The sequence below is a fragment of the Mandrillus leucophaeus genome, unplaced genomic scaffold (assembly GCF_000951045.1).
Source record: "Mandrillus leucophaeus isolate KB7577 unplaced genomic scaffold, Mleu.le_1.0 Scaffold310, whole genome shotgun sequence".
Taxonomy (NCBI): domain Eukaryota; kingdom Metazoa; phylum Chordata; class Mammalia; order Primates; family Cercopithecidae; genus Mandrillus; species Mandrillus leucophaeus.
In genome coordinates, this window is record NW_012103255.1 from 194,111 (window position 1) to 209,694 (window position 15,584).

The following is a 15,584-nucleotide window of genomic DNA, read 5'->3' on the forward strand; positions in this document are numbered from 1 at the left end:
GGACTACAGGCGCCCGCCACCTCGCCCGGCTAGTTTTTTGTATTTTTAAAGTAGAGACGGGGTTTCACCGTGTCAGCCAGGATGGTCTCGATCTCCTGACCTCGTGATCCACCCGTCTTGGCCTCCCAAAGTGCTGGGATTACAGGCTTGAGCCACCGCGCCCGGCCTCTATTTTCTTTAGTATACTGAAACAGTTTGTGCCTTCAGTCTCTTGCCTCGGCACCTAGGTAATCCTCCACCAGCACCTCAAATCCATCTCCCCAAGGAATATGGGGCTAGGGTTGTAAAAATGTTGGACTGGGCCAAAGTGTGGAGATGGTTGACTGGTTGCAGGGTGTAGGGTGAGGTCCAGGGACAGGGAGATGAAGAAGCTGTCTTCTCATGCCAATCCCATTCCTCTGTGAGGGTCTTCAAACTGGTTGCCGGAATTCGGGGTCTGTAAAACATCTTAAGTGATCCTTAAACAAAAGTCTTAGGATCCTAATGTCAGAAATCCTATCTACAGAAACAACGGGGATGCAGATGGTCAGTGTCTAGGGCTACGTGACTTTTTGCAATAAGGAAATGGGCCAAAGTGCAGCCTGATTACTGCTTCATTATAACCATTAATGTATTTCTGTCCAGAGCCCAGCATGCAATTTTTGTCAACCCTGTGGAGATGGTTTCACAATCAACACCCAGATCAAGAACACTTAATATTTAGACAAATTTCCTGAGTCTTTTTCCTCTGCCTAGTTTCTTGTTTGTTTTTACACAGCCGTGATTATTCTGTATCCTCAACTCTGTATCCTGCCTTTCACACTTAGCACTATAACACAGGCATTCTTTCACATTAGTACAAATTCTTTGTAAATCTCACTTTCTTTTTTTTTTTTTGAGACGGAGTTTCACTCTTATTGCCCAGGCTGGAGTGCAATGGTGCAATCTCAGCTCACTGCAACCTCCGCCTCCTGGGTTCAAGCCGTTCTCCTGCCTCAGTCTCCTGAGTAGCTGGGATTACAGGCGCCTGCTACCACGCCCGGCTAATTTTTGTATTTTTCTGTAGAGACAGGGTTTCACAATGTTGGTCAGGCTGGTCTCGAACTCCTGACCTCGTTATCTGTCCGCCTTGGCTTCCCAGAGTGCTGGGATTACAGGCGTGAGCCACCACACCTAGCCATAAATCTCACTTTCATTAGCTGTAGTATTAGGTGAATATACCGAGTTCTCTTAATCAACCTCCTATTCTAATTGGTGGCACCCAAACATGACCAATTATTTGGGTGTTATTTTGCTTTTATTTTATTTATTATTTATTTATTTATTTATTTATTTATTGAGACATATCACTCTGTGGCCCAGGCTGGAGTGCAGTGGCACGATCTCAGCACACTGCAACCTCCGCTTCCTGGGTTCAAGCAATTCTCCTGCCTCAGCCTCCCAGTAGCTGGGATTACAGGCATGCGCCATGACACCCGGCTAATTCTTTTTGTATTTTTAGTAGACACAAGGTTTTGCCACATTGACCAGGCTGGTCTTGAACCCCTGACCTCAAGTGATCCACCCACCTCGGCCTCCCAAAGTGCTAGGATTGCAGGCGTGAGCCATCGCACCCAGCCTTATTTTGCTTTTATAAACAACACTGTGTTGAACATCTTTGTGCATGAAGGTTTTTTTATTTTATAGCTATGTTCTTTCTTTTCCCAGAAGTAGAATTCCTGGGTCAGAGAGTCTGAATTCTTTGAAATCCAGAGTGTAATGACTCTCTCCTCAGTCCTTTCCTACAGGAGAACTCCATTCAGTGACTCAGCATAGCTCCAGTCAGCAGCCCTACTGGGCTCTCTTCCTGTGTGGTGTCCACATGGTGAAGCCCTAAATAACATTCTGCAGATTGTTTATTCCATTTGGATACCAAGCTAAAAGCCAGTGGCAGATTTGGAGCCAACTATTAGTTATTTATCATAACAAGGACAGGAATAACCTGTCGATATAAAAAGAAACCCAAGGGAAATCCCCCAATCTTGTTTTTGACATTGGTTTCCCCTCCTCTTTCCCAGCCCTTCCTGGAGTAACTGATCTTCCATGGAATTGAGGGAGGCCACCTTGTTCCCACTTTGGGGTTAGTAGGCATGTCAGTCACAAAGTGGGAAGCAAGAGGGAGGGGCTGAGGCTTGGCGCACTGGCCACCCTGGCACAGTTGAAGAGCCCCTTCAGGAACGGGACGTGACTGTGCTTTTGAAGATCCATGTCACCATTTCATCTTTCTTTGAGCTGTCAAGTGACTTTTCTCAGTTACTGAGCCCTGGCTTTGGGCCCAGAGTGGAGCACTGTGAACGAAGCTGTGATCAGAGAGATGTCTATCTCCTTCCTGTGTAGCATTGACTTTCCTGTTAGATGAGTCAAATTGTGCCCAGTGGTGCCCACAGTTGAGTCTGTGGGAACTCACCAGCATGGTAGGAGTGGACCCAGAGGCGTAGGGAGAACTGGGGAGGTTGGCAACATTAGGAGCAAGAGGAACAGGAGGGCAGTTGAGGGAGCAGTGGGACCCTTTTCCTGCTATTACATGGCAGTTGCAAATTATCTGCCTCCTGCCAGCCTTACTTTGACTGAGAGGCCCATTTTCTTTCCCTACTGAAATAATACTTTATTTTTCTTTTCTGTTCTTTTCTTTCTTTCTTTCTTTCTTTTTTGAGACAGAGTTTCACTCTTGTTGCCCAGGCTGAAGTGCAATGGCGTGATCTTGGCTCACTGCAACCTCTGCTTCCCGGGTTCAAGCGATTCTCCTGCCTCAACTTCCCAAGTAGCTGGGATTACAGGCACCTGCCACCACGCCCAGCTAATTTTTGTATTTTTAGTAGAGATGGGGTTTCACCACATTGGCCAGGCTGGTCTTGAACTCCTGACCTCAGGTGATCTGCCCACCTCAGCCTCCCAATGTGTTGGGATTACAGGCATGAGCCACCGCACCCAGCCTATTTTTCTCTTTTTTAAGTAAATGTATTTGGGACTGATGATGTGTACCTAATGAACAGCCTCTGGAATGGGACAATTAAGGAACTGTTAAGTGACTTTTTGGTGCCTCAGTTTCCTCAGTTGTAAATTGGTCCAATAATACCTATTTCCTTGGGAGTGTTTTGGAAACTCAGCAACTCTTCAGAGTATGGTGAACTCCCTGGTGATAAAAGCAGTCGGGTCGGGTGTGCTGGCTCATACCTGTAATCCCAGCACTTTGGGAGGCCGAGGCGGGCGGATCGCTTGAGCCCAGGAATTCAAGACCAGCCTGAGCAACGTGGTGAAACCCCATCTCTATGAGAAATACAAAAATCAGCTGGATGTAGTGGCACACGCCCCAGCTACTCAGGAGGCCGAGGTGGGAGAATCACCTGAGCCCAAGGAGGTTGCGGCTGCCGTGAGCTGAGATCATGCCACTGCACTCCAGCTTGGGTAACAGAGCAAGACCCTGTCTCAAAACAAACAAATGAACAAAAAACAAAAAGACAGCTGATAGTTTTTGCTTCTTTGAGCTGAAACCTGGGAGCGCCAGGCCACCAGGGCGGCCAGCTGTTGGTGTTTTCCAATGTGGGCTTGTCACAGGGGGAGCTAAACATCTGTGTGGTTTGTCTTTGTGTGTTTATGTGAAGGTTCAAGAAGACGTGGAAGCTGCGGGCTCTGAAGGAAGGCAAGACAAGCATGCACCCGCCGTATTCTTTGGGGCAGCTGGTCCCAGAGAGGCCGCGACCCACCCCAGTGCTTGTTCCTCTCATCTCCCCACCAGTGTCCCCCAGCAGCCTGGGGTCTGACAACACCTCGAGCCACAACCGACCAGATGCCAGGGACCCACGGAGCCCTTACGACATCAGCAATACAGACTACTTCTTCCCCAGATAGCTGGCCAGGGGGCACTAGCAGGCTGGACCCTGTGGATGACAGAGCACAAACGGGCTCAGCAAAGGATGCTTCTTACTGCCATGCCAGCTTATCTCAGGGGAGTGGGGCCTTTGGCTTCACGGAAGAGCCTTGCGGAAGGTTCGACACCAGGGGAAAATCAGCCTGCTCCAGCTGTTCAGCTGGTTGAGGTTTCAAACCTCCCTTTCCAAATGCCTGGCTTAAAGGGGTTAGAGTGAACTTGGGCCACTGTGAAGAGAAGCATGTCAAGACTCTTTGGACATTCAACACGGACACTCAAAAGCTGGGCAGCTTGGCGGGGGCCTCAGTGTGGAGTAGCGGCTGGCAGCCCACCCCCCAACACCTCTGCACAAGCTGCGCCCTCAGGCAGGTGGGGCGGATTTCCAGCCAAAGCCTCTTTCAGCCGCCACGCTCCTGGCCCACTGCATCATTTCATCTTCCAGCTCAAACTCCTAAAACCCAAGTGCCTTTGCAAATTCTGTTTTTCTGAGCCTGGGGACGGCTTTTACTTAAACCACCAAGGCTGGGGAAAGAAGCTCTCTCCTCCCTTTCTTCCCCACAGTTGAAAAACAGCTGAGGGTGGGTGGGTGAATAATACAGTATCTCAGGGCCTGGTCGTTTTCAACGGAATTATAATTAGTTCCTCATTAGCATTTTGCTAAATGTGAATGATAATCTTAGGCATTTGCTGAATACAGAGGCAACTGCACTGGCTTTGGATTGCAGGACCTCAGGTGAGAAGCAGAGGAAGGAGAGGAGAGGGGCACAGGGTCTCCACCATCCCCGGTAGAGTGGGAGCTGCGCGGGGGATCAGAGCCTCTGAAAACCAATGTTCTCTGTTCTCCACCTCCCACAAAGGAGAGCTGGCAGCAGGGAGGGCTTCTGCCAGTGCTGAGATCAAAACTGTTTTACTGCAGCTTTGTTTGTTGTCAGCCGAACCTGGGTAACTAGGGAAGATAATATTAAGGAAGACAATGTGAAAAGAAAAATGAGCCCGGCAAGAATGCATTTTAACTTGGTTTTTAAAAAACTGCTGACTGTTTTCTCTTGAGAGGGTGGAATATCCAATATGCGCTGTGTCAGCATAGAAGTAACTTATTTAGGTGTGGGGGAAGCACCATAACTTTGTTTAGCCCAAAACTAAGTCAAGTGAAAAAGGAGGAAGAGAAATAATATTTTTCCTGCCAGGCATGGTGGTTCACGCCTGTAATCCCAGCACTCTGGGAGGTCGAGGCGGGAGGATCACTTGAGTCCAGGAGTTTGAGACCAGCCTGGGCAATGTGGTAAAACCTCATCTCTACAAAAAGCATAAAAATTAGCCAGGTATGGTAGCGTGCACCTGAAGTCCCAGTTAGTTGGGGGGCTGAGGTGGGAGGATCTCTTGAGCCTGGGAGGTCAAGGCTGCAGTGAGCCGAGATTGCACCACTGCACTCCAGCCTGGGTGACTGAGCAAGTGAGACCCTGTCTCAAAAAAGAAAAGGAAAAAGAAAAGAAAAAATATTTTCCCTATTAGCGAAGAGATTGTGGTTTCGTTGTGTATTTTGTTTTTGTCTTAAAAAGTGGAAAAATAGCCTGCCTCTTCTCTACTCTAGGGAAAAACCAGTGTGTGACTACTCCCCCAGGCGGTTATGGAGAGGGCGTCCGGTCCCTGTCCCAGTGCTGAGAAGGGAGCCTCCCACGACTACCCGGCAGGGTCCTAGAAATTCCCCACCCTGAAAGCCCTGAGCCTTCTGCTATCAAAGGGGGAGGTTTTTAAAAAATCCCTTACCTCGGTGCCTTCCTCTTTTTATTTAGCTCCTTGAGTTGATTCAGCTCTGCAAGAATTGAAGCAGAACTAAATGTCTAATTGTAACACCGTGATTAACCACTTCAGCTGACTTTTCTGCCCGAGCTTTGAAAATTCAGTGGTGTTAGTGGTTACCCAGTTAGCTCTCAAGTTATCAGGGTACTCCACAGTGGGGATATACCAGACCACAAAACCTTTCTAATACTCTACCCTCTTAGAAAAACAGCCACCATCACCAGACAGGTGCAAAAGGAGGAAAGTGACCATGTTTTGTTTACCGTTTTCCAGGTTTAAGCTGTTACTGTCTTCAGCAAGCCGTGCTTTTCATTGCTGGGTTTGTCTGTAGATTTTAGACCCTATTGCTGCTTGAGGCACCTCATCTTAAGTTGGCAAAAAGGCAGGACGGCTGGGTGTGGTGGCTCACGCCTGTAATCCTAGCACTTTGGGAGGCCGAGGTGGGAGGATTGCTTGAGCTCAGGAATTTGAGACCAACCTGGGTAACATAGTGAGATACCATCTCTATTATAAACAATAACATTTAAGAAAAAAAAAAGGCAGGCAGGTGGTTATGGTGGTTCCCTCCCATCCTGCTGCATAAAGTTTCTGAGACTTGAGAACAGCAAAAATGCTGTTAAAGGGAAATATTAAGAATGAGAATCTGCATGAAGGGTGATTATGTGCCCACAGTTAATTCTTTATACCGTTTTACCCACATGTGGTATTACTGAAGCCGGGCAGAAGCATGCTAGCGGAAGATGTGAAATTCAGATAGCTCATTATTGCCAAGAGCTAGGCAGCTTTGATCTCCAAATTGTTATTGCTTTCATTTTTATTGTAATGGAACTGTTTTTTTTTTTTTTTTTTTTTGCTTTTTTTTCTTTGTTTTGTTTTTGTATTGAAGAGGGTTTTTTTCCCTTTATTTTTCATAAGCTACTGTAAATGAAGAAAAAGTGTCTTCTCTGGGCTGTAGGCCTGGCTCAGTGTACACAGGCATACATCCTAAGCTCTCTCTGTTCTCTAATTTGTGGTGACTGAATATGTGTCTCGATCCACGGGGCATTTCTACCTGTATTTCTGCAGCACCCCCACTGCCTTGAGTCCCCAGCAGTGCTGTTATTTGCCTAATACCTGTAGCCATCTGCCACACAGCCAGACATGAAACGCTGGGACAGAGACCATTTAGATTAAATACAACAGCTTATCTTGCTGGGTGGGGAAAGTAAAAAATATGCTGGTTCAAGGTCTAAAGTAAAATGATAAATAATGTTTGTAGCATTAATGAAATATTTTCAAGAAATGTGTCCGGGGGTAGCATTGGCTATGCTGACGAGGCCTTTGGTAACTCAGAAAGCTCTTGGCCCCGATGGCGACTTGCCCTTGCACTTTCTTTATCAGGCTCTGAGCTCACACGGAGCCCCTGGCATTTCCCTGCTGTCTTGGGAGAACGGAAACTGGTTGTGGCGGCAGGGTGTGGAATCTGCTGCTGGAACCAGGCTGGAAGCCCACCTGGTAGTGAACAGGGCCCAGCGGGGCAGGCTAGGAGTGTTGTGGTCTATGGGTTTGTGTCCTGGAGAATGTTCAGGAATGTCTTCTTGGCTGCTTTGGTGCTGAGCTCTGTTATCTCACAGCATGTCCTGAAGGCTAACCCAGGTCGGGAGGATGCTGACACCAGCTCCAGGTGGAGTTGGTGAGAAATCTGTCTTAACTTGGAGATACAGGGGCAACCTGTGACCCTTTGAGGCAAGAGCCCTGCACCCAGCTGTCCCGTGCAGCCGTGGGCAGGGGGCTGCACATGGAGGGGCAGGCGGGCCAGTTCAGGGCCAGTTCAGTGCCCTGTAAGGGCCCTTCAGCCTCCTGTCCTCTGTGCGGCTGGGTGCCAGCACCAGGGAGTTTCTATGGCAACCTTAGTGATTATTAAGGAACATTGTCAGTTTGATGAACATATGCTCAAATGAAATTCTACTTTAGGAGGAAAGGATTGGAACAGCATGTCACAAGGCTGTTAATTAACAGAGAGACCTTATTGGATGGAGATCACATCTGTTAAATAGAATACCTCAACTCTACGTTGTTTTCTTGGAGATAAATAATAGTTTCAAGTTTTCGTTTGTTTGTTTTACCTAATTACCTGAAAGCAAATACCAAAGGCTGATGTCTGTATATGGGGCAAAGGGTCAGTATATTTTTCAGTGTTTTTTTTTCTTTTACAAGCTATTTTGCATTTAAAGTGAACATTGTAAATGTTTGTAATAAATAATTTTTAAAAATACACTTGAAATGTAATTATTGCTTTGGGCACTTGGGTCATCTAAAAAAAAGGCTTGCATGATTAATGAGGAGAAAGGATTGAGGAAGGGTGGGTAATTAAGTAGAACCATTTTTGGGGGGTGTCCCCTTAATACAGGATTAAAGCACCGCTCAAAAGTAGGTAAGTTCAAGGAAGAAGCAATTTCTCAGAAGGCTTTAATTATGCAAGTATTTCCCACATGAGTCCTGGGATTTCTGGAAAGGGTGTGTGGGATTTTGCCATGCTTACATTACCAGGTGGTGGACAGGTGGGGAAGGAAAAGGAAGGGCCATTATTTGTCAGAAGACTGTTTATTGGACCTGGGAGCGGGCGTAACAGTATCACAAAGGCCACCCTGATCTCTTGATCATCAGATAGGCCGAATCCATCCCCTACTGAAAAGGATCTTAGGTAGGAAAAACTTGGGACACAGCCATCCACATCTTCCAAACAGAGGAAAAGCCATCACACGGACTCTCTGTGGGTGAGAGCTGCTGTGTAAACAGTTCAGGGATGGGGAGGAGAAAACTGCAGGGAAGCCTGGAAATTATGTAACTCCACTGGAGTGAGAGGCGCCGCCTCTGGGCCCCCACCTGGGCAGTCAGAGGAAAGCCACAGGACAGGTGATGGCAGCCACCATCTCCTTCAGAACAACATGCTCTCCTCTTTGAGGCTGGTCCTTGTCTTGCAGAAAGTGACACAGGCACCAGATGTCACCCAGGTGGCCAGGCTGTGTGGGCCGTGGAGGGGACACAGAAGTGGGCACTGGAGCCAGGACATGGAGGGAGTTGCCTCCCTTTCTTCATGGCATCGCTGTTAGGATGACATGGTTACGGTGCTCTTTCCAGAAGAACTTGGGAGAGCAGATGGTGATTTCCGTAGAGGACGGCAAGGAACATGCAGTTATTGGAACAGCCTCCTAAGAAAGTATTTTCCTTATTTACTGAGGCAGGGCAAACAAATCTTTCTGCATATCTGTGAGAATTACAGCACAGGGGCAGGAAACAGTGTTTGCCATCCTCCAGCAGCCAAGGTGTGCTGGCAAGGTGAAAGGCCTTTAAGACCAGGTGCAGTGGCTCACTCCTGTAATCCCAACACTTTGGGAGGCCGAGGTAGGTGGATCACTTGAGGTCAGGAGTTCGAGACCAGCCTGGCCAACGTGGCGAAACCCCATCTCTACTAAAAATACAAAAATTAGCTGGGCGTGGTGGTGGGCACCTGTAATCCCAGCTATTCTGGAGGATGAGGCAGGAGAATCGCTTGAACCTGGAAGACAGAGGTTGTAATGAGCTGAGATCATGCCATTGCACTCCAGCCTGGTCAACAGAGCCAGACACCGTCTCAAAAAAATAAAAAAATTTGCCCGGCATGGTGGTGGGCACCTTAATTCTGGCTGCAAGGGAGGCTGAGGCAGAAAGACTGCTTGAACCTGGGAGGTGGAGGTTTCAGTGAGCTGAGATCACACCACTGCACTCCAGCCTGGGTGACAGAGTGAGTGAGACTCTATCTCAAAAAAAAAAAACAAAAAAATTAAAGAAAGGTTCAAATGCAGCACTGCTGTGTACAAGGGCTGGGGCGAGAGCTCAGAGCAACTCCTTAGGCAGAGTGGTGAGCCCGCGGGCCCCAGGGTGAGGGGCCTGTTGCACCATCTTTCAAACACTGCCCAATCTCTAGTGTCTTTATGGAAGCCAGCACCTGCATGCACCACTCACGCAGGCAGCGCGTTTTCCTGCAGAACATAAATGCTTTGGTATGCACTGCGGCCAGCTTGTTAGAACCCCATTCCTGGCTTCACCCTCAGGGATTCCAGTTCAACAGGTCTGAGCTGGGCCCCTAGAAAGCTATATAAGCTGCTCAGATGGTTCTGATGAAGGTGGTGATCCATCCTGAGAGTGGCTGGACTGTGAGTTCCACAATGAGGTGGGTGCTGGGGGTTCCTCATACTTCCGGACCTGGTGGGCTTCAGTGGATCCCTTCTGTGGGTGGGCCTGTGCATCAGGAGGAGGCCAGGTGCCAACCTTCGACCCGGGCAATCACAATAGCATGAGCGTAAGTTCCACAGGTGATGCTGCTGTGCAGCCAGCTTTGAAGATCTCTGTGCCGGGGACCGCAGGGCTAGAGGTAAGATTCATGTTTCCGTGGGTATTAACTAGGAAACAAAAATCTATGGCAGCAAAGCAGTACGCCACCGGCCTTACTGGTTACCTAGAAGTTCACAGGCCCTTTATGGTAGAGATATCTACTAAAATTACCTAATAATAATGGCTACAGGCTGGGCGCAGTGGCTCACACCTGTAATTCCAGCATTTTGGGAGACCAAGGTGGGAGGATGGCTTGAGGCCAGGAGTTCAAGACAAACCTGGGCAACATAGTGAGACCCATCTCTACAAAATAATTTTTTGTTTGTTTGTTTGAGACTGAGTTTTGCTGTTGTTGCCCAGTCTGGAGTACAATGGCACAATCTCGGCTCACCGCAACCTCTGCCTCCCAGGTTCAAGTGATTCTCCTGCCTCAGCCTCTCGAGTAGCTGGGATTACAAGCATGTACCACCATGCTCGGCTAATTTTTTGTATTTTTAGTAGAGACAGGGTTTCTTCGTGTTGGTCAGGCTGGTCTTGAACTCCCGACCTCAGGTGATCTGCCCGTCTCAGCCTCCCAAAGTGCTGGGATTACAGTGAGCCACTGTGCCCGGCTCTACAAAATAATTTTTTAAAAACCAATTAATCGAGCATAGTGGTGCATGCCTGTAGTCCCAGCTACTTGGGAGGCTGAAGCAGGAGAATCCCTTTAGCCCAGGAGTTGGAGGCTGCAGTGAGCTGTGATAGTACCACTGTACTCCAGCCTGGGCAACAGGTTGAGATACTGTGTGTCGGGGGGACAGGGGTGGAAGGGGAAGAAAGGAAAAAAAATAATGGCAGCTGGGTGCTGTGGCTCATGCTTGTAATCCCAGCACTTTGGGAGGCTGAGGTGGGTGGATTGCTTGAGCCCAGGAGTTTGAGACCAGCCTGGCCAACATGGCAAAACCCTGTCTCTACTAAAAATACAAAAAACTGGGCATGCTGGCATGCGCCTGTAGTCGTAGCTCCTTGGGAGGCTGAGGTGGTAGGATCACTTGAGCCTGGGAGTCTGAGGCTGCAGTGGGCTATGATCACACCACTGTCCTCCAGCCTGGGTGACAAGTGAGACCCTGCCTCAAAAACAAAAACAAAAACAAAAACAAAAAAACGGCTCCCATTTACTGCCTCTCCACCACGTGCTTTGTAAACAGGATATTCTTCCTTAATGTGGCTGCAATGTAATTATTCTCACCCGTTTACAGATAAGACACCTGAAGCTTATATTGAAGACAGTGGTCCAAGATGCCCATGCTAGTTAAGAGGCTGAACTAGACTCCAAACCTGGGTCTGCTGGACTCTAAGTGCTCTTTGCTTTTGCCATGGGGCTCAGGCCCCAGCCACTCAGGGGCTTCTCTTACCAAGCCCTTTCTCAGGCCAGGCGCCCTCACCCTGTGTGGGGTGGGGCCTAACTCACTCACCCTGGGAGGAGATGGACCTGGTGTCCTCATGTGGTTTGTCACGTTTATCAGTGTGAGCTAGGGCTGGAGGCTAACCCATGGGAGTCTGAGCACACATACAAAGGCATGGCTTCGGGGCTCCCATAGATGACCTTAAGGCAGCGGCAGCCAGAGATGGGTCACAAAGGAGAGGGGCAGCAACTGGTTTCTGACACAGTAACTCTCTGATCAGGGGCCAAATCAAGCCACTTCCCCTCCATCTATACCTATCCACACCTCTGTACTCCGTGAATGGTTTGGATTTCTCCTGTTGGTTCCTTGGTATAAATTTTGGTGAACTTCCTGAAAATCTTCCAATTGTGCTTTATTTATTATTATTTTTCAGACAGAGTCTTGCTTTGTTGCCCAGGTTGGAGTGCCGTGGTGTGATCTCGGCTCACTGCAACTGCCTCCCAGGTTCAAGCGATTCTCCTGCCTCAGCCTCCTGAGTAGCTGGGATTACAGGCATGTGCCACCATGCCTGGCTAATTTTTGCATTTTTAGTAGAGATGGGGTTTTGCTATGTTGGCCAGGCTGGTCTCGAACTCCTGACCTCAAGTGATCTGCCCACCTCAGCCTCCCAAAGTGCTATTATTACAGGCGTCAGCCACCACATCCAGCCAAACTGTGCTTTATTGCCTTATTACAATCCACTCCCTCTGAAACGATGGTCACCACTCTGTGAGTGGAGTTGCTCTCTGGGTGCAACGATTCATTCAAGGCATGTTTACTAGGCCACTGTGCTGGGTGTAGGGTACAAGAGGAACCGATGTCCTCCTCCAGGAGTTGGCAGTGTGCCTGGCCAGAGCCACACAATTAACAAGCAAATGCTGTGTCTGGGAGCAAATGACTAATCTGATCTAGGGAGTGAGGGAGCAGAGTAGGAGGGTCTGGGGAGGGGGAGGCCTGCCCAGGGCTGCAGGGGAGGGCTGCGGCGGGGGCCCGGTGGGAGAGAGGCTGCCGTGGATGTCTACTATATTGAGCACCTCTGCAATGTTCTTTTTTTTTTTTTTTTTTTTAAAAGAAGTTTCACTCTTTTTGCCCAGGCTGGAGTGCAACGGCGCAATCTTGGCTCACCGCAACCTCCGCCTCCCAGGTTCAAGCGATTCTCCTGCTACAGCCTTCACAGTAGTTGGGATTACAGGCATGCGCCACCACGCCTGGCTAATTTTGTATTTTTCAGTAGAGACAGGGTTTCTCCATGTTGGCCAGGCTGGTATTGAACTTCCAACCTCAGGTGATCCGCCTGCCTTGGCCTCCCAAAGTGCTGGGATTACAGGCTTGAGCCACCACGCCCGGCCAAACCTCTACAATGTTCTAAGCACATTTACGAAGTCACTGAAGACCAGATTTGCTCTTTTTTCTTGTGTACATATTTAAATTTTTTAAAATGAGCATTGTTTTTAGAATTAAAGATAGCTTGATTAAACAATTATAACCCCTCTATTTTGGAATAATCCAATCATATTATATGGCCTACGAAAAATTGTTTATTAAAATGTACAAGAAGTGGGTGGGGATCACAGACAAAACAAAATCGGCTGTAAGACAATAATTGTTGAAGCTGGGTGATGGGACAGTGTGGTTCATTGTATTCATTTCTTTTGAGACAGAGTCTCACTCTGTTGCCCAGGCTGGAGTGCAATGGCACAATCTCAGCTCACTGCAACTTCCACCTCCCGGTTGGAGGTGGATCACTCCTGACTTCAAGTGATCCATCTGCCTCGGCCTCCCAAAGTGCTGGGATTACAGGCGTGAGCCACAGTGCCTGGCCCATTGTATTCGTTTCTTAAAAAAAGCTGCAGATTCTCCATTTTAAAATGTGCAAGTGTTTTAGAAAGAATGTTTCACTTGCAAGCACACCATCTGAAGCAGTCCAGGACGGTGCAGTGGCTCATACCTATAATCCATGTACTTTGGGAGGCTAAGTCAGGAGGATCGCTTCAGCCCAGGAGTTCAAGATCCGCCTAAGCAATATAGTGAGACCTTGTTGCTACAAAAAATCAAAAAATCAGCCAGGTGTGGTGGTACACACCTGTGGTCCCAGCTACTTGGGAAGTTGAGATGGGAGAATTGCTTGAGCCTAGTAAGTCAAGGTTGTGGTGAGCCATGATCACACCATTGCACTCCTGCCTGGGCAAAAGAGAAGACCCTGTCTCAAAAATAACGTAAAATAAGGCTGAGTATGGTGGTTCACGCCTGTAATCCCAGCACTTTGGGAGGCTGAGGCACGAGGATCACAAGGTCAGGAGTTTGAGACCAGCTTGGCCAACATAGTGAAACCCTGTCTCTACTAAAAATACAAAAATTAGCCAGGTGTGGTGGTGGGCGCCTGTAATCCCAGCTACTTAGGAGGCTGAGGCTTGAACCAGGGAGGCAGAGGTTGCAGTGAGCCAAGATGCATCACTGCACTCCAGCCTAGGTGACAGAGTGAGACTCTGTCTCAAAAAAAAAAAAAAAGTAAAGCAATCCAAAATAAACCACATCATCTCTGAAATAATCCACACCTTTCTTATCTTTTAAGTAAAATATGTTTCTTACCAACATGCTGGTTGATAGCGCTTGATCAACAAATTGGCTTTTATGTGCTCATCAAGTAATAATTTATCTTTCCCTCAATCCAAATTAGTAAACCTGTTTATTTATGCACATAAATTAGAAGGCAACCATTTAAAAATGTCATGTAGGAAGTATTTTAAATTTGAATCAAGATATTACAGTGATTCATACTACATGATTCACAAAGGGAAAGTAATTCTGGTGCTACCTGTGGATTCTGGAAATGATAACCTCATGCCTCAGACTGAATCTCCTCAAGGTATGTTTATCAGAGCTTAAATGACCTGAAGGACTTCACACTACCCAGTTCTACAGACAGAGCCTCTCCCAAGCAGGGGAAAGGCTGCCTAGGCCCATGCACACAACTTGCCAGACCCAGCAGAGGATTGTCCTGGAGGTGGAGGTGGATACCGAAAACGCAATTCCTATTTCCCTTGCTCTGAATCCATGTGGCCCCTCTATGGGTAGAGAGCACATTGATCACACAGGTGACCTGAACGTGCAGTCTGCTAGATGCATTTCCATTGTAAGATAATAGACTGGCATTTCTGTGTGTGTGTGTGGTAACAAATGCATTAACATAAAATTTACCATCTTAACCACCTAATTTTTTTTATAAGAGATGGGGTTTCACTATGTTGCCTGGGCTGGTCTGGAACTCCTGGGCTCAAGTGATCCGCCTACTTTGGCCCAAAGCCCTGGGATTACAGGCACGAGCCACTTACGCTTGGCCTATGTTAACCATTTCTAAGTGTGCAATTCAGCAGTGTTATGAATAACTACATTCATATTGTTGTGCAACCAATCTCCAGGACTTTTAATTATTTCATGCAGAAACTCTGGGCTGGACGTGGTGGCTCGTGCCTATAATCTCAGCACTTTGGGAGGCCAAGGCAGGTGGATCACATGAGGTCACGAGTTTGAGACTAGCCTGGCCAACATGGTGAAACCCTGTCTCTACTAACAATACAAAAATTAGCTGGGCATTGTGGTGCATGCCTGTAGTGCTTGGGAGGCTGAGGCAGTAGAACTGCTTGAACCCGGGAGGTGGAGGTTGCAGTGAGTTGAGATTGCGCCACTGCACTCCAGCACGGGCGACAGAGCTAGATCCTGCCTCAAAAAAAAAAAAAAAAAAGAAAAGAAAAGAAACTCTGCACTCATTAAACAACAACTCCCCATTTCCTTTTTCCCCGCTACTTTCTATGAATTTGACTGGGTACCTCATGTAAGTGGAATCATATAGCATTTGTCTTTTTGTGACTGACTGGTTTCACTCAGCATAATGGTCTCATGGTTCATCCATGCTGTAGGCTGTGTCAGGATTCCCTTCCTTGTTGAGGCTGAATGATACTCCCCTGTATTGCCAGCATCAGTTACGGGATTAGCAAGATAACGAAGCACATGCTGCCCAGTGGCCTCCAGAAATTCCTGATCTACCAGGTCAAGGAGCTGGAAGTGAAGTGCTGCTGATGTGCAACAAATTAGACTGAGCTGAGATTGCTCACAATGTTTCC

General features: G+C 47.9%; 1 protein-coding gene across 2 annotated transcripts in view; it reads left to right on the forward strand.

Annotated features, from left to right (window-relative positions):
- Nucleotides 1-5,359, forward strand: part of IL6R (interleukin 6 receptor) — a 68,174-nt gene extending 62,815 nt beyond the window's left edge. For both annotated transcript variants that reach the window (XM_011987421.1, XM_011987422.1), the window contains one exon: nucleotides 3,621-5,359. In XM_011987421.1, coding sequence (XP_011842811.1) covers nucleotides 3,621-3,867 — 247 coding nt within the window. In that variant the 3' untranslated portion in view covers nucleotides 3,868-5,359. The remainder of the gene's footprint in view (nucleotides 1-3,620) is intronic.
- Nucleotides 5,360-15,584: the final 10,225 nt, after the last annotated feature.